The sequence below is a fragment of the Polistes fuscatus genome, unplaced genomic scaffold (assembly GCF_010416935.1).
Source record: "Polistes fuscatus isolate 324 unplaced genomic scaffold, CU_Pfus_HIC Scaffold3, whole genome shotgun sequence".
Taxonomy (NCBI): domain Eukaryota; kingdom Metazoa; phylum Arthropoda; class Insecta; order Hymenoptera; family Vespidae; genus Polistes; species Polistes fuscatus.
The window spans coordinates 15807675-15830851 of record NW_025113107.1 but is presented as its reverse complement, the minus strand read 5'-3'; the positions used below and the strand labels follow the sequence as shown (position 1 = coordinate 15830851).

At 33.3% G+C, this 23177-nt stretch overlaps 3 protein-coding genes across 13 annotated transcripts in view; 1 reads left to right on the top strand and 2 right to left on the bottom strand.

Annotated features, from left to right (window-relative positions):
• The window catches only part of LOC122519464 (G protein-activated inward rectifier potassium channel 3-like), a 31213-nt gene extending 18002 nt beyond the window's left edge, over window positions 1–13211 (bottom strand). Inside the window, exons 1-8 of one of the 9 annotated variants that reach the window (XM_043638914.1) lie at window positions 11156–13211; window positions 9889–10575; window positions 2484–2598; window positions 2143–2381; window positions 1574–1847; window positions 1160–1352; window positions 853–1074; window positions 28–302 (exon numbers count right to left, since the gene is read on the bottom strand). In XM_043638914.1, the coding sequence (XP_043494849.1) occupies window positions 28–302; window positions 853–1074; window positions 1160–1352; window positions 1574–1847; window positions 2143–2381; window positions 2484–2598; window positions 9889–10166 (1596 nt within the window). In that variant the 5' untranslated portion in view covers window positions 10167–10575; window positions 11156–13211. Of the gene's footprint in view, window positions 1–27; window positions 303–852; window positions 1075–1159; window positions 1353–1573; window positions 1848–2142; window positions 2382–2483; window positions 2599–3705; window positions 4635–5809; window positions 6044–9358; window positions 9433–9888; window positions 10708–11155 lie in introns of those variants that run through there. The other 8 variants (XM_043638913.1, XM_043638915.1, XM_043638916.1 and 5 more) reach the window with 8 other exon arrangements.
• Window positions 1–23177, top strand: part of LOC122519470 — an 87384-nt gene that overhangs the window by 29761 nt on the left and 34446 nt on the right. The window contains exons 1-5 of one of the 2 annotated variants that reach the window (XM_043638927.1): window positions 10763–11134; window positions 14019–14181; window positions 14265–14913; window positions 15024–15234; window positions 16339–16448. In XM_043638927.1, the coding sequence (XP_043494862.1) occupies window positions 14105–14181; window positions 14265–14913; window positions 15024–15233 (936 nt within the window). In that variant the 5' untranslated portion in view covers window positions 10763–11134; window positions 14019–14104 and the 3' untranslated portion in view covers window position 15234; window positions 16339–16448. Of the gene's footprint in view, window positions 1–10762; window positions 11135–14018; window positions 14182–14264; window positions 14914–15023; window positions 15235–16338; window positions 16449–23177 lie in introns of those variants that run through there. The other variant, XM_043638926.1, reaches the window with a different exon arrangement.
• LOC122519471 (BLOC-1-related complex subunit 5) lies at window positions 15461–17360 on the bottom strand. Of its 2 annotated transcripts, none has more exons than XM_043638930.1 (2): window positions 16477–17360; window positions 15461–16397 (listed from the first exon to the last, which is right to left on the bottom strand). In XM_043638930.1, exons 1-2 carry the CDS (start codon window positions 16782–16784, stop codon window positions 15902–15904), a joined length of 804 nt encoding a protein of 267 aa, XP_043494865.1. In that variant the 5' UTR covers window positions 16785–17360; the 3' UTR covers window positions 15461–15901. The 2 variants fall into 2 exon arrangements, with proteins under 2 accessions (XP_043494865.1, XP_043494863.1); XM_043638928.1 differs by having other exon boundaries at window positions 15461–16403; window positions 16477–17356.

Genomic DNA, 23177 nt, shown 5'->3' with positions numbered 1-23177 from the left:
AAAACAAGTCAACGAGAAGAAACTCACCTCGTCGTGCGTATAAAATATTGGCCGTTCGAGTTGCACGCTGTTTACGCTCTCCCGTCTCAAGGTACCGTCGGGACCGGTGATCATAACCGGAATTGGAGTCGGCGGAGTCAACGGTGGTACATGCATGTGAAGACCACCGGCAGAAGAGGCCAAACTCGAACCGGAACTCGTAGTTAAAGAACTACTCGAGACGTCGTGATATGGAAATGCACCTGTACTCATGCGTTCTGCGACCAGCACGAAACAATAATCAACTTTCCTTCGATGAGATCCTTTAAGGATTCATTTCAACTTATCTTCTTTAAATTTTCACCGGTTTAACGCGTACGATCAAATGTCCGATTTCTCGTTCCATTTTTAAGGAAAATTTTCTCCTCGATATTCTTCCTTTATTTAATATTTGATCTTACGAATATTATTTTTTATTTAGATTTAGTATCAATTCGTTAGATACTAGGATAAGGTACGGAGCATCGCAATTTTCTTTAATTTATTTCTTTATATTGCAACGCTATCATTTTATTTTTTCATAGTAGGACGACTAAAAATTAATCTGTAAATCTTTTATCATAAATAAGATAGCATCGTGATATACCGACAATATAGATTATTTTTTGTTCATCAATTTTTGTCTCTTTAGGATATTTCATTCTCAAAAGAATAGCATCGATTAAATACGATTTCTACTTACACGTCTATCGGTAAAGTAGAAAACGTTAGAATGGTATGAGAAAATGATGCCAAAGGAACACGGAACTTTGAATGTTTTATTCAACCCACCCGGACGCACGTGTTAAAATAATTTTCAAATTGTTTACTCACCTCCTTTAGCTCTATGTATTGCTCTTAATTGATCGAGATCGGCTGCGGAACAAAGTGGCGTATCAACCTCGTAAGTATTGTTAAAGAGACTATAATTGACCTCGTATTCACCGGTTTCTTTACGAAACGTGATAATGTGCTCGAAACGATGTCCCCAAAGAATTTCTGATGGTAGATAAGAACTTCTCGCTTGCGTCGTCATGCCGGTTGACTCGATTACACCTACAATTATCATGGCGAATACTTTAGTACTATTTTCAAGATTTGAATTGAAATTTTGGATCGCTTAACATTCGTTCATTCCTACCTTCCAAAATAACAACGATCTCGAAACGTTCTCGAAGCATATCGCTGGCGGAAATACGATAAAGCGGCGAGTGTTCGTCTATCTTGTGAACGATCGTTGTCGGCCATATAAAAAAGATTTTGTCTTCCTCCCCGTCTCCGCCTACTTTTAGTTCCGTTTGGAAAAACGGTAAAAGTTCGCCCTCTCTCGTCACCTGTCAAATTTCATAGTAAAACGTAATAAATACTATTCGATAAAATTCACGAGATTCGTATATTCGTTTCTTCTAATATCTAATATATTAATATAATATAATATTAATTTAGAGAAAATGTTATTCAATTTGAAGTATTTTTCGAATACTTTTAATATCATAAACGTATTTATTCGTAGATAGAAACGTTTGATTAACGCGAGATAAGAAAAGTTGCTTACCTTCCTTTTGATCATTTGTGCTCTGACGTGAGCCTCGATGATGTGACTCTTTCTCATGTCTCCAACGCGAAACATCAGACACGATTGACCGTCCCTCTGACATATTACAGCGTTCCTCGAGAAAAGAAGCGTCTGCGTTCTTTTTTTCGGTCGTGATAATTTGGCAAAGACTATGCCGACCATAAAGGCTTGCAAGATCACTCCTGTCATCGATTGTATACACATGACGAATATTGCTTCTGGACATTCGTCTGTTGTGTGTTTCGAGCCATACCTGCGTCAGTTATAACACGACATTGACATTTCAATGAATTTCAACAAATTAAAGAACAAATTTGAGAACTAAAATAAAAAACAAGTTTTTAAAACACAGGCTCTTTTTCCACAGACACCCATTCAATTATTTCAAGAAATTCATATTTTTATGTATATAAAATCAATGAAATTTGCATTAATTAATTATTTACCATGATACATAATAATTCGTAGACCGATTACTTTATATTTTCAAACGTTTCACGCGTTTGAAAGAACAGAACGAGAATAGAAATAAGAATGATTGGATTTACCCGATCGTGTGCTGTGTCTCGACGGAAAAGAGGAAACAGCTGGTGAAACTACGTATATCTTCGACGCAAGGAGTAAATGTATAATTCGACGAATTGTAATTATGTGGATCAAGGTCTCCGTGACTATAAGCGATTAACCACCAAATTAAAGCAAAACCGAGCCAAGAAAGTAAAAAGTTCATCGAAAATACGAGAAGGGTCCAGCGCCATTGAGCGTCGACTAAAGTGGTGAAGATGTCCTGTCGACAAAAAATTCATAATACAATAAAATAAAATAAATCGTTAAACGAGGAACTTTGATGGGATTATTCAATTGTTCTTTGATTAAAAAAAAAAATCACCTGCAAATAACGACGACGACGTTTGGCGACGTTTCCTTGAACGACGTTGCAATCTCCGTGCTTGAACACCACTCTCTTGCGTACTCTTCTCGAACTGAATCTCGTTTGACGATATCTTTTTTGAAAAAAAAAACGAAAAATAAGAAAATTTATATAGAAAATCGAATTTGAGGAAAAGTGCGTGGAAAACAAATGTAAGACGGATACCCTTCTTTTTGTTTTCTTTTTCTTTTGCAATTGGTTTATTAAATAATTAGAAAAAAAATGAAATTTTATCTAATAATTAATAGTATCTTTAATTAACAATTTTTAATTGCATTCGTTCTTACTATTTGTTTGTAAAATAAAAATAAATATAATGAGAGTTAAAATCTCGCTCCTGATAATATCAATGTAGCTTCTTCTTTTTTAAGATCGTTCTTAAAAGTAGGATTTCACGGTATATAAAATTTAATGATCGAAATCCGTTACAATCGGTAGAATAAATATCTTGAAAAATACAGGTGTAGCTACCGACTAAATTAAAATAATCTACTGCAACTCGTTTATATTATCTGTTCTGTTTTATTAAACTTACTAAATAAATAAATAAATAATTCCAGTGCGCGTATGTACACTCGTAAAACGCTTTAATTCGTATAAACGAGCTCGTCGCTATTTATTTCGGAAATCTAGAAGCCACCGTTCATTTCTATTTCGATGATCTCGATGGTCGGTAGTAATTCGTAAATGTAAAACGAACTATTATCTATCGAAAACTTTCTAACTCGCGAAATCTTCGTATTACTATTTCGTATTAAAACAAATAGCAATTGTCGCATACTTGGGTATATAAAGAAAATTTGCATCGCAACGACCCGTTAAAAGAAGCATCGCGCAAAATAATGATATCATTGAAAATATATGAAGTTCTAATTTATTGGTAGGTCTAGGTCATGCCTAGACGCCACCGCAAGGGAAAATCGTATAAGGGCAAGTTGCCAGTTGATCGCCGCGTCATTGAAACGAATCACGACTCTTTTTTCGTATTATTATAATTATTCGTAGCGCTAGAAAACGATTTATCAAATGACGTAGAAAACGTACCGTTAAAAATCGATCCAATTAAAAATCTCGTCAAAGATTTCAATGTATTACTTCTTACGATCGAAAGATTTATTTCTTTGATTGGTTTTTTCTAAATGAATGATCGTTCGATGGGTTGTAATAAAAGTAACGTTACCTTCGATATAGATCAAGGTAACCGATATAATATAATAGATTGAAGTGAGGCTTGAATTTCGATGAAAGAGCCATCGGTCGAAGGTCAATCCACTGTTTTAACGTCGTTTCGATCTCGTCGTTTCGATCGTCTTATTTATAAATAGATTTTGAGCATCGTTATAAATAGTTAAGTCGCGTCTCCGTGTCTCAGTTAAATTTGTTGGAAATAATAAAATAAGCGGCCAAGAAAGAGTATCTTTTCAAAGAGAAAGAGAGGGAGAGAGAGAAATGGTTAGTCCACGTAGTTTTAGAGACTAGAGAGTCTAGACCGATCGAGACCAACGAGACGACGACGACGACGACGACGACGACGACGTTTGTTTACGAAGGAAGTAGTCTCGTTCCATATCGCACATCAAAGACCAGAGAGTCATCTTCTTTGCCTTTGCTCTCTTTGAACTCTTCTCCTTGAAAATGATGTTTTGTCAAAATAATTCTTTCTCTTTTTCTTTTTTATTGACTTATAAAGCGTAAGAAAATTTGAAATTTAAACGCGTCCCGATTGGGTCATCTTTTTGGCAAACGACGCGCCGCGAAATTTGCATCTGCGCGATACGTCATTTAATCGAATTACCATGTAACGTTAATATTTTGCACTGACTCGTAATATTTTGTCGATCGTTCTATCCGTATTTCAAATGATATTTGAACTTTTCTTTGCGTTATACGTCATCGATTTTGTTTTAATATCGTGTATACTACAGCGCGGAAAAGCCTTTCGCGCGTAAAATCGTGCACTTCGTTGTCGCACGAAGTAACCGTTGTTTTAACAACCCGGTCAAACGGTTGCTTATAGTCGTTCGCTACCGCGACAAATTGTCAAGACTGTAACTGTACCGACTCGAGGTGGAACATTATTTTCAATTACACTATTCGTGCTAGACTGGCGCAACCATCAACCTTCCGCGGTCAGTCTCTTGCTACATAACAACGCGAAAGAAGGTGTCTCTCGTTATTATCCTTTTGCGTTAATTTATCGATCGTCTTTCAATTATCACGTTAATTACTCATCAGGGCGATCAAAGATTTAGTGCCGTCAAAATAATTTCAAACTTACGATTGAATTTTGTCATTTAAATATTTCGCATCGTTCTAATGCGCGATAATAATTCAATATGATAAATTGAAATTTTGAATCGTTCAATTTCGACGGATCTATTTCCCAATAAAATTCTAATGAATCGGAACGATCGCTTAAGTGATTTTCAGTGTACGCGAGAACTCGTAGATTAAGTTAAATCAAAATTGTTGTTAAAGAAATGACTCTCTTGGAAGAGTTTCGAGCGAGCGAGAGAGAAAGAGATATTCATCATCGTTTCGTTTTATCTTCATCGAGACGAATCGTGTCTGTCTGGACGAGACAAGAAATCGTCGGTGATTATGATAACCGGTGGCAATAAACCTAATGATATAAACCGTCGGGCGAGATTGTAACTCTGCGCTCGATCGTCTCTCTGGTCTAGATTAAACGGATGTTCACTTCGCAGCTTTACGTCTTCTTTCTCCGCTCGATGATTCCTTTTGTTTTTCTCTCGATTACTTTTAATTCTACCAGATTTCCTTCAAATCGAATTTATCATTTCTCGTAATCGCGCAAAAGATTACGCAATAGAAATGCTTTCTCCTCGCAACCCCTATTTCTTTATCTCAACTTTTCGAATTCGCGTCAGTGCAAAATTAGACCAATGAATTTTATGCATGCCGCGTACGTTTGCGTCTATAATTTCAAAGAAAAAATACACCGAAAATATAAGGCGATCTCGCGTAAACAAATAAATCGAAATCGTAGAACACGATTTTCTTTCCCTACGACTATTACTCCTTTTCTTTTTTTATTTTGTATTTTTTTTGTTCCCCCCCTGAGAAAATGTCGACTATAAATATCCGCTAAAAGGCCGTCATCCGTTGAGCGGATATTAATACAAAATGTTATTCTAATATTTTGATTTATTTCAGGACCACCTTGTATTTATATTCGATAATTTGATCGTGACAAATAAAACAGAAGGAAAATATTCGGAGCTCGAAATATAGTAAGCATAATCGGATTCGATTTCGCGTACTTAAGCAATTCTTCTCGCCATGCGGCTTCACCGGAAGTCGTAGCTTTAACGACGAGCATCGATACTTGGGATAGCGCTCTGCGCAAACCGGAGAATGCGGTTCCTCCATCTCCAAGGTGGTGTAGTTTTCCTCCGACCGAAGCACTCGATGGAATTGACGTGGCCATGTTTTCCTTTGTTTTTTATCATCAATTTTACGAACGTCTCGAAGATCTTTTCTCTTCTCGCGAAGTACGACGACGGACAGGAAGAAAAATATAAGAAATCAAAGAGAAAGATTTTTCTTCTTCTTTCGACAAACAAAAATAAATAAATTAAAGCTAAAAAAAATATACCCAAATCCGAACGCTAAGGAAAGCGTCGTTAATCCTTTCTGTCGAACTTTTTAGCGTGCATAGAAGTATCTCCCCGTCCGGTTTTCGGTAGAACGCCTAAGAGAAGCCTCCGCGGTCGTCTAAAATTAAATTTTATTCAAGATGGCCGTGCCGAGGAGCGTTTCGCTTTAAGGACAAGTCTACCCGAGGAAAGTTCAGCTGTCCTAAAGACTCTTCGCTCTTTCGAGCTCGCCATTCGGCACGTTTCATCGCTAAAGCCAAACGTCGCAACCAGTCCACAACCAAAGAAATATCCAAATCAATCGTTTGCACCACATTCGGCTCCCCGATCTCGAACGATCGAATCTTTCTCGATCGTTTCTCCCTCTTTTTTTCCGCGTCTTCTTCTTCCCCCAGCCACCCTTCTACTCCCAACCACCGTAACCCTTCCACCTCTTTTATCGATAAACTCTTCCTGCCCCCGTTCACTCCGCGCACTTCACTTTTCTCTTCTCTTTTTTTATTTGGCTAACGTCCACTTCACTTTTAACCGTGTTCTTTGAATTCTATAAGATTGAATCTCGCGTTGAATCCTATCTATTATTTATATTGTTATTTATTACGGCACGATTATCCTTTTCTACTCGTAAACGTTTAAATCGCACGAAAACGCGAAATAGATCCATTTGTTATGTCGCGGTACGATACCGATTTTTATATATTTATTTTTTCTTTTACAATTTTCTTTTCTAAATTACGGAATTACAGAGAAATTTGTATCGTTTTATTTTGTTCTCCGTTTCTTTGAATTGATCAAATTTGATCGCAATTATTATATGTAATAACACTTTACGCATAGAAATCCTGTCGTTGAAATACACAATGAAACATTCTCGCGCGGTACCGTTTCATAGAAGAAATTTTCTAACGAGATGATGCACGGAGCTAATTAAATTCGCTCGCTAACGAACAACAGCTCGACTAGTACTGCGCGATCGAATTTCGAGTCGTTGGCGAGTCAAACCGATTTTCGTCGTTCTTCGTGTCGTTTTATGCATCGACTTGGCACCACTTAAGGCCAGCGAAATACACGCTGGATGTCGTATTATACCTGCTATACCGTCTTATTGGAATAATTGGATCTTTCGACGAAACAATTAAATAAATGCAATAGAAATTTCGGATAAAGTTAGTTACGAAAAGAAAAAACCACGCGTTTGAAAAATGTGATTCGTAAAATACGCGAAATGGATCGACGTCCCTACTCAAAATTTATTTCTTTCGATGCCGACAAAAATTACATACGTTATCGAATAGGATCTACGTCATACCTTCAATTTTATTTTATTCGAGTGGGAGGAAAATAAAAAATTCAAATTAAATTTATGCGTAAGATTAATACGTCATCCGTTAAATTTATTGGATTAGTTTAAGAAGAAGAAGAAGAAAAAAAAGAAATTATTAAAAAAATCTCAAAGATAGAACGCGCGTTTCGAGATTAATGCGATCGATGATATTTTTAAAATTTATCCTATATGCATATTTTACAACGCGCTCTAATAATATTATTTCGTCGGATTATATTTTACTGTAATGGACAAAGAGACAAAGGATCTTAAGCGGCCGTATTTCATTTAACATCGGACGAAATATATTCGCAAAGCTTTTCACGCGAAATCTTTCGCGATTTGGCACTGGCTCGTTAACAAACGATACGATTTTCGTGACCGACAGTTTTTACGTTTTCTAGGCCAAGAACATTATTTGGAAATTTTTCTTCGAGTTCGATTCTTTGCCTTGAATTCATTCCGACAATTGAGAAGTGCTTTGCAACTTACAATTATTATTACGATATAAATGAACGTAACATTTGCGAAAGATCGATCAAAAATAAAAACGATATTTTTTCTTTCGATTATTTTCTTTTCCATCGAATAAAGTTCCTTTCTCTTTGTAGAATAAGATTTATTGGTAACAAAGTATCGTCTAAATACAAACATTTTCAAAGTGTTTCGGACGTAAAACAAGAGAGGACGGGATTCCCTAATATTCTTCGGCCTGCCACGGTTTCCGCAATTAGAGACTTCTATTCTCGTCGAGCAAAAGAAAGACTTCCGCCGTGGATGGTAAGGAAATGGGAACATCGCGATGCTATTTTCGCGGAGTTCATAAAACGCATTGTGATCTAGATCTTTCAACGGCAAAGTATTTTTGAACTTATCGACGAAAATTCTTCCAACTCGGTGCCTCTGAGACAATGTCTCTCCCACTTCCTAAAACGCTTCGACATTTACCCTTTTTACTATAATAATAATCCAAATACGATCATCGGTCTTTCGATCAGTCAACGATCGATGCGAAAAGACGTACATCTGGACTTCTTTTTACAAGATAGATGCTTACGGCGAAGACAAATATTTGCAAAAGAAAGTCACGTTAGAATTGATTCCCAAGAAAAAATACGTTTTTTCTACAGTTTTTATTGAGTTATTTTGCGAGGAGTAAATATGGTATTAAATGACGATATCATACGACGCATATAAAAACATTTCCGTCGTTATCGCGTGCTTATGATAATGCAATTCAATAAATATAAATTACAAGTTCGGTCAAAATCGAATATTACGCTCTCGTTGATAATGAATATGTTTCTCGTGTATTCTCCAATAATATTAATTAGAAGTATTTATGATATGTTTCCTACAATTAATTTTTTTTTACTATTATGATAAACCGTGAAATAATGAGTTCAACAAAATTCGAATATTTCTTTTTATTAAAGATCACGAATTTCAAAAATTTAACGAGATTTTTGCGCGCGCAATAAAACTCAAATTAATCTATTTATTAGAATTCTTATCATTACGGAAATTATATATCAATGACCATGATGATGAACTAACAATTTTTGCTTTCATTATTCCTCGTTGCGATAACGATGAATACCAAGCGAATACAAGGATATTTTACATGTTTTTCATTTTATTATCATAATAATAACATTAATAATATATTTATTGGAACATTTACTTTTTAATAAAATTAAAAAATAATTTAATAAATTAACATCCGAACACGATATAATATCAAAACGTATGCAAACTAAAATAATAATAAATTAAATACGATAAAATATATAAACAGGAAACGGTCTATCAAATTAAAATGCATTTTTTCATGCTAAAAATGTGGTTACTACTACAAATATCCCCTCATATTTTCTGCTAGTACTTACATTCCAAAATAATTGTATCGAAAGTAACAAATCTTCATTTCTCGTCGTGACAACTTATGATTGAATGTGAACGGTATGAGGATATTTAGCATACTACTCTACTGAACTCATTATACAGTATTTATAAAAACTTTTGCGATAAGATCTAATAATTTTAAATGTTTCCTATTTATTTCCTTCTTTTTTCTTCTTGTTTTTTTTCCTTCTTTCTTTTTCTTCCAGCCATGGTCATATAATATATTTACGGCCATTGCGATAATTGGAAGTTAAGGTCAAGTTTAAAGATAACTTTACTACTTTAAATAGTCAACGAATTCCCTCTTTTTCTCCCTGTAATTTATAAATTATTCATACTTATTTGATCTAACTCAACATACCGACAAATCTAAATAGAATTGGAAATTTTTCTAAAAAAGAACCGTGTAAATTATTTTTTGATGTATATTCCAAAAATAAGGAAACATTTTTCACCGAAAGCTTTTGAAACGATAAAACTAAAAATAGGGAAATTACGGAAAGCTTGTACTAACCTGGTCAAAAGAGGTCCGGATTCTCCTCTGAAGCTGATCCTGTTGAAGGCTCTTCTTTGAAAATTACCAAGAAGACTGCGTTTCTCTCTCGATGAATGGTGTCTTCCGGTTTCCTCGAGGCAGGATTCTTCAATGGTCTCGCGACCATCCACGCAAGGTCTCAAAAATTCGGATAAATTCAAATCGTTAGCTTGGCCCGTATTAATATCGATCGTTGAATTCTTGTCTGATTCTTCGTTCGCGTTTCTCTTTGTTGCGAGCCTTTCGATTGTCGGCATTTCGCGATCCTCTCAATCCTCCATCTTCCTTTCTTTCCTTCTTCCTTTCTTTCTCTTTCTTCCCCTCTTTTTTATTTCCTATCTTTCCCTCGGTTCACTCGCTTATATTATTTCACGCTATTCGAATATTTTTCATATTCACTCGTAATACTCTCGCGTGTCGTTAATTTATTTATATATTTATTTATTTATACACTTTGTTCCCTTGTTCGTTATAATTATGAACACATTCGAATATCTATTAGTTATCTACTTAGATTCTAATTATCTTTCCCTATCTGTATATTTTAATAATCAACTACACCAACTACGAAACGTCCATCGTTCACCTTGTTCTACACTCTCTTTGTTCTTCATTTTTAAAAATTTTGTTCTTCTCTTTTATTCGATCACAATAATCTAACACAGCCTTGAACAATTTTTCGATAAGAACAATGATTGCATATGTCAACGTCACGGAAGATCCTTCAAATATATTTTATTGATTTTTCTCTTATCATTTAACATTTTTCTTTATAAATTGATTACAAATTTTGAGGAGATTTAGATTTTATTCGAACATTGACAAAATAATCTTAAAATTGTTGGATCTCTAATAAAATCATATTCGATAAATTATTTCAATAATCGATATCACGATCGACTCTGATATTTAATTATTCGAATTCTCGATTTGTTCTAGCTTCGTCTAATGCAGCGATCAACGACAAAATCTCATCGAAATGAAATGAATCTTCGTAAATTCATCGTGGGTTTTCGTTTATTACAAAATTGAAGGAAAAAGAATTGGCGCCCGCGCGCAATTAAAAACTACTAAAGTACGAAATGGATAAAGCGAGATCATTTGAAAAGAAAAAAGAAAAACAAATTAAAAAGATAAGAAAACGATAGGTACGCGATAACACTTTGAAGTAACTAAAAGTAATAGCAACGAAGTAAAGACTAACCGGCGTTCGACTCTTAAGAAGGTAAGTAAGAATTTATCTTACGCTCGGATCAGAATCGCGAAAAGAAACCGCTACTTCCGTTCATCCTTCTTCTCCACCTCTTTCTTTAAATTCTCTACGCACTATTGATTTCGATCTATCCAAAGATATTTGCTACACACATTCCGTAAGGAGAAAAAAATAAAGAAAATAAAAAAAACAACGACACCATTACCTTTTCACATTTACTTTTGGTCTTTCTTTACCGCATAAGTATAATAAGTAAGAACGTTACGTTTTCTTCTTCTATTTTCTCTCGATGCGATTATTTTGATTTTTTTTTTTTCGAAAGTCACGTTCCGTCACCGATTTCGCGTCATGACGCGTCGAGATTCATAATCACGCGGCATATATACTTAATTATAACGATATAGTCAATCTATTCGGTTACATATGTCGTCGTCGTCGTCGTCGTCGCGTAGTATCGTACAAGAAAAACCAACGCAGTGACGCGGCGACGAAGAAAAGTTGTTCATGCTTCTAGAACACGCGAATACGTAAGTAAGTGCGTGGACTCTTTAGATACGTGTGCCGGCAAAAGCGAAAATAATCCTCTTTCTCTCTCTCTTTCTCTTATTATCTTAGAGTTCTTTCTACGCGCGCGTGTCGCTATCTTAGCTCGTAAGCGCTCGTGCGTGTTCGTTCGCGCTCGGTCGCACTCGGTACGCGTGCGTGCATGCGTGCGTCCATGCGTGCGTCCATGCGTGCGTACACCCACGCCTGAACCAATCAGTCGGGCTTTTATCGCCAACCACGTGGGTTCGATCTTTTCATTTTTTTTTTTACTTTTTTCTTTCCTTTCTTTTTCGCGTTATCTAATAATCCCTTCTTTTACTCGATTACCTTTTTTTTTTACCTGTTTATACGTTCTCTATTACCATACGCGTATTTTCATTTAACGTCGTTTAACTCGGCGAACCTAATGAACTTTTTTAATCCTGTTCTCCTTTCCATCTTGATACTGCTGGATTCCTCTAACGGTATTCGTAAATGACTTTTTGTATGGTTAACTAAGCAATCAACTTAAATACTTATCTATTACTCATTAGAGATAGGTTTTTAAGAATGTATAACAGTTCTTTAAATTGTTATTTTTCTTCGCGCTAATATAGGAAGTCGTTTGTAAGTTTACTTTGTTTCGGTATGTTCATTTTTATAATTTATATTAACTTTTTTAACGTCCTCGTAATACGTTTGTAACAAATATGTAAAACACTCTCGTGTTGAATTTTTACGACTTTGCGGTCTATTTTTTCTTCACTCTATTTATCTTTAAAATTAACTCGTCAAAGTGATAAGTATAAAATGCAAAAGAACAAACAATAATCGGGTATATTCTTTAAATTAGCAAAACGTACGATACGGAAAATACGTTCTCATTACTGACGTGAACGACACAAGTAGCTTTATATACATCCATACAACATGAATGGAAACATAACTAGTTTAACGTTCCTACTTACGACGATCGAGAACGCCATCGATACAAAAAACAAAGTAACATTTAAAAGTGAACATTTGATTTCGAAAATTAATCATTTTTTTATTCGAAAATAATTAAACTCGTGCGAAAAAATTTTACGCAATGTTATTGTTCGAAACATTCATACTTTGAGTTTCTTGGACGTTAACAATATAATTGTATATATCATTCATTTATTTATAATATCAATTTTAAATTTTCGATTTTTTTCATATCGATAATTTTATTTTTCATTGGCGCTCGCTCAAACAGCTTTCAAAATTTAACGCTAGATGGTACGTTATGTACGTTCCAACGAGTAAAAAATATTTTTGTCTACGTCGAAATTTTTACACGCTAAACATTTGTAATTAATTAATTGAAATAAATAATTTGCCAACATTAAGAGGACCCGATGTGGTACCAGAAGAAGAAGAAAAAATATAATTGCATCTATAAGTAGAAAAAAACGAAAAGCAGGAATGGTATTAATACGAAGTATAAAAATAGCTCTCTTCTCTTCTATTTAATTTAAAATCTAAATAAGACAATGTATGTACAAACTTTTAAACTATGTGAATTGTTATAAATAATTACTATTTTATTAAATTCCGACACCTTAATTCCATAGAAAGAAACGCCTTCATATTTGGATCTTGAATTTTCTCCAAAATTTCTTTTTGTACATCCACGTTACTAACTTTTAGCTTACTAGTCAACTTTTCTGCGTATTGAATCCAAACGCAATTAGTACAACCAGACATGCAGCAGTTGGTAGGTTCTGTGAGTTCCTCTAAAGAGAGAGAATCATCAGATTTTTCTTGGTCTTCAGTTTTTTCATTGCACATCCTTGTACTTTGGTTATCGCTAGAACATAGTCTCAAAGTCATGAGTACGCCCTTCCAATTATTATAGAGTTGTTTTTTGACAGAATGAACTTTCCAACGAACCAGATTCATACTCGTTTTGGTTAGAAGACCATCTAAGTGATTGTTTTAATATTAAATGTAGAATTGATTTGTTCTTTGATTCATTAAATTTACATTTATTCTCTACAAATATATACTTAGAAAAGAAGCTGAAGAAAATGTTTTTAAGGAAGAATAATCTTTTTCTAGAATCACAGTACTTTCGCTTTTTATCGTCATAAACAATAAAAATAGACATTTGTAATGTGATTACGTGAGAAAAATCAGTTTAGTCTTGCAGAGCCATCTGGCGCCATTTGCTTAATATACGTTTTCAAAATTAATTTCTTACAAGAAAAATTGCAATATTATTTCAATGTGATTAAGAATATTTTGTATTAATTTATATTTATACGCTACTCACATAGAAATAAATCTTAATAGATAACTTAAAAGTTTATTAAAATTTGTACTTGTGTTTACGTGTGTATACTAGGATTAGGTTGTAACATTATCCACGTGGATTTACTTATATCGGATCATTATTATTTAGAAAATATTTAATAAATATTATTTCTAACAATGGGTCGCAAAATTCCGGGGAAGAAACATCGTGGCATTAAGGATCCAGAGAAACAGCGTGCTAGACGATTAGCCGAGTGAGTTAGCTTTCGAGTAAATCATCTGTTGCATTTACGTCTAGGATGTTAAAAACATTGTTGTGTTGACGTTGCGTTTGTAGGTTAGAAACGAAAATAAATGCACCGCCGAAGGATGTCAGGGAACAAGCGATACCGAAAAGTTTGGAAAATCTTATTAGGCTTAAGGAAGCTGTGAAATCAGGTAAAATAAGTAAAGTGAAGAAATCAAGAAAAAAGAAGAAAAATAGATTGATATGCGTGGGCGGTGAGAAACCAAAATCGGTGCATCCTAAATCAAAACCGGAAAAAGCGGTTCCAATATTTCAACAAAAACCTGGAGAAAGTAACAACAAATTTTTGTATCGTGTTAGTCAAGAAACTCATGCGTTTATCAATGAAACTGCCTTCGAAAAAAAGTACAATGTCCTTATAAAAAGAAATACTGAGACCGGAGAAGTAGAAGGTTTATCCAAACAGCCTAAGGATGAGTTGGACGAGCTAGAAAAGTTAAGAGCGAAACATAAAAATATTAAAAAAAAGAAGAAGGTTAAGGAAGGGGAAGGTGACATGAATCCTACCAAATCTCAAAAGAGAAGGCAGAAGTTACAGATTAAGAAAAAAAAAAAGGAGGAAGATTTGATCGACAATTTTCAAACTTTTCAAGATGAAGTTCAATTTGGAGAAACGGTGCATGCACCTCCTGTATTAATTACAAAACCGAGAAAAGCTGCGGTGGCAGACAGCGTCAAGGTATTTTTATCATTTTAATTTACATGTATTCTATAAACATATTTCTATGTTCTAAAATTGAAGTGTCGTTGAATTTTTTAATTTTATTGTTTGAAATTTTTCTCCAATAGCCAGGAAAGAGAAATTTGCTTCTAAATTCATTATTCGCAAAGAACGATTCATCCAATAATAATTCCACAAAATCAGTCATCATTGATAGATCTGGTAAACGTAAAAATTTACCAGCTAGTGAAAGGAGACAACTAGAAAAAGAACAGAGTAGTATAATTGCAGCGTACAGACAGTTGAAAGCTAAGCGATCTGCTGATGTTGATACTTAGGGTACGTATTTAAATATATATATATATAAAAAAAATATATAAATGATTCAAAATTTATTTATCCTTTGTTTTATTTTTTAACACTTAAATATACTTATATGTATATATATATATGTATATATATACATAGACACATTTTTATAATAATATCTCTAACAATTTGTTAAGAAGTCATAAGGAGAATGATTTTTTCGTTCTTCTAAATAAATTAGATTCCTTAGTATTCCATCATTCTTAATATATGCGTATATTCCATATTATTTGAAAAAAATCTAATTATATTCTCTAAATTTGTCTCTCTGTATTTTTCTTTGTAGTTATTAGAATTCACATGAAAATAGAAGTATTATACAGATCCCTGTTTTTTTTTTCAAGATTAAGTGCATTATATACAATATACATTGGTGTAAATGTTAGAAATCTATGCGATTAAATACATTGTGTAGGTAGACCTTGTCATCTAAAATGTTTCAACGATTCAAATTTTTTATAGTTATAAATTTGTTCATATTTAATCTACTCCAATCTAGTTCCCAATAGGAAATTGGTTTATAGTTAGAGGATATAACTATGTAGGCATTTCTAAAATTTAAATCTTTGTACGTCATGCATCAAGTTAAAAAGAATATTTTTTGACCTATTAGATTTGATTATTGGTATATTAGTATTTATCCCGTCGTCCATACAAATGGTTCTAATCTGTCTTCGATCGGTAAGAAGTTATTAAGTGTTTCAAGACTTTCTAAAGTCTGATTAAGAAGAGAATGACATTTGGTCAGTTGTCTGCTAAGTTCGTGTACTTTGTTTAGTTGTTCCGCAAATTTAGTAAATTTTTTTTGTCTTTCTACGGCTAGACCCAAAATTCTATTAACTTCGGCTTCGAGATTAATGCATAAAGCTGCTTGTTCTCCAGCTATCATCTGTGCATTAGTATTAAGATGATGTTGATATCGGGCGCATACATTGAACAATCCAATGGGATCTAATCTTTCAAGAACCTCTGGATCTCTTACTCCTGGCGGTAGATTCAAAGTCCCACGCATTATTGGTAGAAACATGGGAATACTTTGTAATTTGACTAGATCTGGATCTTTTTCGGTGCTAGGATCCGACGCAGCTGGCTTTACAACGACAATATTGTGAAGTTTGTCGGACAATGGTTTTCTATGACTGTTAATGGAAGAAGCATTTCATAAACGAAAAAATAGTTTTAACGATAAGCTTTCAATTATTATATACATACCTATGACTACTCAAACTGTTTCTCCTCCTCGATATATCCTGTGCACCTAAACTTTTTCCTCTGTACAACTGTAACTGTTTGTTGCTCATTTTTGGAGAATCTCCGATAGGTCTATTTACAGTGTAAGATATATATGGTAAATCCGAGTCGGAACAAATGCTTGCACCAGGGCTTGTACATCTTGGTGGAGTATCTTCTGGTACTCTTTCGCTGTTCGGAACGCTTTTACCACGACGAAGTTGTCCCGCTCTTGCTCTATTGTTACCGGTGCTCTGAGTAGCGCTCTGCGAGCTTTGTTCGGAACCCATTTTGCAAGTACGTAGTTACTCTTTTTTATATCGTTATAGAAATCACAATTTTTCTTTCCAATATTTTTACTATTGAGGCAACTTATTATCTCATTCAATTAGTAAATATATATATGATGACACTTAATAAATCGTAGTTAAAGGCATTGCACGTTTTTTATCGTACGATTAAAGAACGTTAGAATAATTGTTGTCACGTCCAATACGAAGTCATATCATAGATTTTTTTTACGTGCATTAGTTTAAGATAAATTCTTTTCAAATTACGCATTGTGATTGAAGATCATAGTACAATCCGGTGTACCGGTCGAAAACCATATTAATTGCTTACAAAATTACACTTAATCAATAATAGGAAAATACGCAAGCGTTTTGACACATATTCTAATACGATTGATGCTATTAAACCGTCATGCTGTCTTTGTCATTATTTTATTTTCTAACGTTGTAGTATATGTGTTCAATTATTTGGTAATTATCTTTTGCGCACTGCTACTGTCAAAAATTTATCTTTTCACCATCGACTATCTTCAGACATTGCAACTATTACTGCAATGTTCTTGCAAAGTGCAGTGACATCTGTTGCATCAGGTTTAAAAAAATATAGAAATGCATAGACGCTCACAAGTCTCCTCTTTTATCTAATCAGATTCATCTTAGTTATTACCGGGACCACCAGTGGGCGATAGTAGGTACTTAACGCGATGACTGTACAATTCTTTCGAATAATTCTTCGATAATATATAGAGTATAGTTAAAAATTCTAATAGAATTTTAAATAAAATTATATTTAATTTTTAGTGTATAAATATGTGCGCGTGCTTTCAGAAATGCATTTATACATATATTTTTAAAAGTAGTCATTTAAGGCGTTCATATAGAAGAAAATCTCAAAGGATTGTTGTTAAATCTAACGATTTGAAATAAGGGGATAAAATGTTCCTGTAATGTAAGTAGAATGCATTAGAATATTAAAATAATTGTTAATTAATCGATAGGAATGTCTATTGTTGTCTAAAAGCTAGGTGTATACGATCTATGTACCGTCCCCTTCGAAATCCACCGTTGAAATGAGACGTTGTCCTCTATGAAAGTACTTTTATTAAATGTTGTTTATATGACTTTCCTAACGTTGCGCATGTGTATAAAGGGTGTCATACATCTAATATATAATATTTAAGATTAAAACGTTATGATTTTAGCATTTTTATCTTTTTTATGTAATTATTTAATCGCTTCTGCGCAGTGGTGAGTTCGAAGGTAAAATACTACGTTACAATCTTAAATTTTATGTATTAGAGGTATAATTCCCTTTATACACATGCGCAACGTTCGGAAAGTCATATAAACAACTTTCAATAAAAGTAATTTGATAGAGGACAACGTCTCATTTCAACGGTGGATTTCGAAGGGGACGGTACATAGATCGTATACACCTAGCTTTTAGACAACAATAGACGCTTGCATCGATTAATTAACAATTATTTTAATATTCTAATGCACTCTACCTACATTACAGGAACATTTTACCGTCGAAGTCATCACTACGCAGGTGCATTAAAATAATTACATAAAAATGAAAAAATTGCTAAAATCAGAACGTTATAATCCTAAATTTTTTGTATTAGTTACATTATTTCACTACTTTGTAATTATTTTATCTTTAAATTTATTTCTTTTTTTTGAAGTGACTATTTTATTTGTAGTTTTCTCCAAAACATCGTGGTAATTATGTGCTGTCTGGTTTTTTAAATATTTTATTTGATCAATTTAACATTAAAGATCATTAAAGATTTGAATAAGTCATAAGAAAGTTTATTTAAAAAGTATGTTTGTTATATAAAAAGTTTTTCTATGCAATAAATAATGTAAAAGTTATTTTAATGTATGCCGGTTGGATGTCTCATCTAAAACAGATTTAAGATATCATCTAAAATAGAAATGAAGAAAATATCAATGAGCTTAAACGTCATAATAAGAAAGTTCAACCCGATGGTAAGAAGAACGATGTTATAATGTAAAAGTCAGACTGGAATATTTTTACAAAGGCTTTTCCAGAATTCGTTCGTTCTTATTGATTTCGAATTTGCATAAATTTACAATAAACGTCACTTCCTTTTCACTTCTTCTTCTTCCTTCTTCAAAATCATAATTCGGATTTATTACTAGTGCACTATATTTATTACTACATCGGAAATATTATACCAGTTGATAATCGTAAAAAACATAATGTTTCTTTTGTATATTGCTTTCGCTTGATTAGAATTCAGATAAACAGAACGAGGAAAATCTTTTTTTACTGTTAGGTTATTACAAACGAAAATGTTTCCTGAAATAATAAAAGCAGAAAATAAGAAAGAGAGATTGGAAAATGTAGGCATGCCACGTTCTAATATTTCCATTAAGCCGTGAATACTGAACTAAGCGAAATTGTAAATAATTTTGAAGTTTTCGTATAAATGGGTAAGGCGTTTAAATTTTCCTCCTTAATTCCGTACATTCGTCTTTGTAATAGAAAGGGATTTTTTGTGTGTGTGTGTGTCGTGGTAGGTAAAAACGATGAATCCTCGTTGGAAACTAAACCGAGAATACACGTTTCGATTCTTTTCTTTTCTTTCCAAGATTACAAGTGTACATGTGTTCTAGTTAGTTTTTATTTTCGAGAAACTTTTTAGACAACATTTCGATCACGTTCATTTTGTATAATTATTATCGCTACCGTAACGAAAAATTATTATTATTATTCTTTTAAGTATATATTGAAATATTTTCTTTATACTTGCTTTAAATTTTAATTATATTATAAAATTGTATACAGAGTGGGGGAAAAAAGTGAAAAAAGTCTTTAGAATAAAGTTAGACTATTTATAAGGACACGCGTAACGGTAAGATCATTTTTCTCTAAGATCATTTTTTAAAGAAACTTTTTTCTACGCATTAATCGATCCAATTTGTTGATAATTTTTCGTCATATTTGTTTTGAATAATTTGAAAATATTCGTACCAAACATTCGGAACGCTCTTACATTTTTCCCTTCTATGGAAATAATTTCATTTCATTTCATTACAGAAGCTGTTGGAATATTTTTCTGATTCTCTTTAACCCCGGATTCGCGTGTGCATTATTTTAATGAAATAATTAAGTAAAATAAGTGAAATCTTGAAACGTAGAGATTTACGTTTCGTTTATGTTCGTACACAGAGTAATTCCAAGTTTAGGTCAAGGTTCAGCCCTTTTTTTTCCCTTTGTGAGTTGACATACGCGTTATCTAGAGATGAATCGAGACTGATGGAGGGCACATCTTTTTTCAAACTGGGCCAGAAGGGAGCACGTCGTTGCTCCTTTGGAAGTTGCAATCTCGGGATAAGAATCATCATAGAATGCATTGGTAGAGTAAGTGCGCGCATACACGCACACGCACACACACACGCACACATCAAAAAAGAGAGAGAAAGAGAGGCAGAAAGATGGTAGGATGAAAGGCATAAAAGAGACATTAAATTTGAATTGTTCGTATAATAGCACGTCATTGGCCACAACTTTAAGAGACATAGGCGTAACTTAACAACAAAAATTTTCAGTTTTTCCTAGCACATTGAAAAGTGAAAATAAAATAAAAGAAAAATAAAAAATTGGATGGGGATAATCGAAACATCAAAAGTATAGTTAAAGTATATTTATAGATCGTTTATAAAAATTTGTCTTATTCAAACGTATTTGAAAATGATTAACTTTAGTGTTAGTTAATTCGTGAGATCATTTTTCTTTAAACAAATTTCTTTTTTTTTCGTTTAGAAATCTCGTATAAGTATTATTATCATCATCGTGTATTTTATGGGAATGGTATCAGAATAGATTTTACGATCGATTTCTTACTTATCGATAGGTCAATAAAGCTTTTTGCATGCAGAAATTTCGTACACGCGAAGGTCATCGGATATGCAATGACACATGGTATTGACGTTTTCACAAGTAAAGTTAATTTTCCTTTAACAGCTAGTTATATTGTCCGCTGCGTTATGAAACGAGCCCTTTCACCGTGACCGTTTTTCGGCAATCCTTGAACGCGTTAAAAGCTCTTGCTTATTCGTCAAAAATTCCAACGCGATGAAAATAAAGTTACGTTAATGAATTATATGCGCCAGGGTTGAAATTTCATTATTTTAAAACTTGATAAGAAAAATATAAATGTGCTTGAAAGTTCGCGCAAAATATCATTTAATATTAAACAATTGAAATATTCGATGAAAATCATTGAAATTAATTTATTAGATAGACTTACAATTAGTATTAGTTTTGAGAATTTGAAAACGTTTCGAACGCCTATTTTCTTTATTAAGTTTCGTTAAATATATATCTCGTCGAATGTAAATCTTAACGTTTAGTCATATTTATCGATAAAATAAGATGGAAATCGTTGAAATCGGAACGAGATCAGGGAGAAAAGAAAATTCGCGGAAGGAATTCCGGATGCGGGAATCCCGATCGCTGCTTGGTATGCGGAGGAGTTTGCACAAACATCAAAATTTTGTCGTACCCAGTCGAAAATTCCCTCGTTCGAGGCTGTTTGTTGGGCAGATCAGCATAAAAATCCACCGTTTATGGTCCATCTCTATAACTTTTTTTTCGGTCAATAGAAGATGGGGAGAAAGGGGTGGAAGGGTAAGAAGGGAACGAGCAGACTATTCCATTTTCTCCCCGCCGATGTCAACAAAGTATTTATTATTTTTTTTTCAGATTTTAATACTGTACGATAGGGAAAGTAAAAAATAAATGAAAAATCGTTGTAAGAACTAGGTGAACGATCGACAATCTTATTGACGTTTGATTGAATCGTATTATTTATGAAGCGTGATAAACGTCTATCGAGTGCGTAAGATAACGAGCTTGACATTTTAATCTAACGCGATTGAAATAATGATAATAACGGTAATAATACAAGAAGAAATACAAAAATATTCGGTGGATTTTATTATTGGGTAATACATCGAATCATTTCTTTACGCGTTCGACGAGGATTAGAAATTTTTTTATTTACAAATAATTTTTAATATATCGCAATAAGATAAAGCTTACAATTAGAATGTTTTTTACTTTTTAAAGTAAAAAGAAGTACAATTTTCTTATTCTTAGATAAAAATAGATAATATCGTAGATTAAAGTTCATAGGTAAATTTTTTTCCGAATGGTGTGCATATAATAAAATTGAACGTGACATTTTATGATGCATTTTTAGACGTTTATTTATTCTTATATTTTAACTTACAGTATTTAAAAGCGATGTAACATTTCCTCTATCATTGAGCTGCAAAAAATGATCAAATATCTAGGACGATATAGTAAAAAGAAAATTGACATAATAATATAGATTTCTTTGACATTTCGCGATATGCTTCGTAGACGCATATATCGTTACATAAGTTATCGGTTATGTACATTATCTAAATTTAATGTTCTCGTTTGGATATCATGTTAGATAGGTAAATAAAGCCTTTAGATCGTTCGCTGACGACTGTTTCAGACGCGTTTGATGTTGCTTAATAGCAATGCTGTAATCGAGTTTGCTGTCATATGCAGCATTGTGCACGCGCGCGCCCGCGTTCTACCTAGCGAGTGGGGAATCATTTGGTCTATTGTAAAGTGCATTCGCGTACTTGTGCACGCTCATCCAAAAGTTTCTCCTCGAAGGACGAGGACGTATCGGTACGTGTCTTGTCTTATTCGGACCTTATACTACTGGGTCAAGTCGTTTTGCATTTATTGCAAGTAAGTCTTCCGACGTCGTTCAGACTTCTATTGTCTTTCTACTCGAATCGTCGCGTTTCTACAAGAATCATCCATTTGTCTCTTACATTTTTTAATTTGTTTCCGCATTATGCAAAGAGACGCAAGGTTTTATTTAACTTATTCGACTTACGATACGGTCATTTGGATTTACAAATAGATTTTATATATATTTTTGTTAATTTTATTTAATATTTATTTATCCATCTTTGATTTGAAGACAAATTGTAAGTTACCGCGCAAACAAATTCATTTAAACTTTAGATTAAATTGAACGGATATCGTGTTTTGCGAGAAATACTTTTAAGCGAAACGATAACAGCATACGCGAGCGATAATTATATTTTTATTTTATTATATAATATAACGATACTATTCTTAAGAGTAGAAATAATAAAAAACAATGTATCGTGTAAGTATAGGTTGTTTGAAATTTGAATAATTTATTTGGAATAAAAGGAAGAAGTAAAGGAAGATAAAGAAGATCGAACGTTAAAATAAAGGAAGTGTAACGTAAGTATTCGTGGTTGTTTTTATTTTTTGTATTTTTTGTTACGATCAGGAAAGAATATTCGTAATACAGCTGTAAAATATAATAGTGTTTATGC

Excerpts from the sequence above, each read along its gene's own strand:
- LOC122519471 (XM_043638928.1), bottom strand. The coding sequence starts at position 16,784 with ATGGGTTCCGAACAAAGCTCGCAGAGCGCTACTCAGAGCACCGGTAAC. Across the intron at positions 16,404-16,476 it reads AACAGTTTGAGTAGTCATAG|TCATAGAAAACCATTGTCCG; the intron begins GTATGTATATAA and ends TTCCATTAACAG.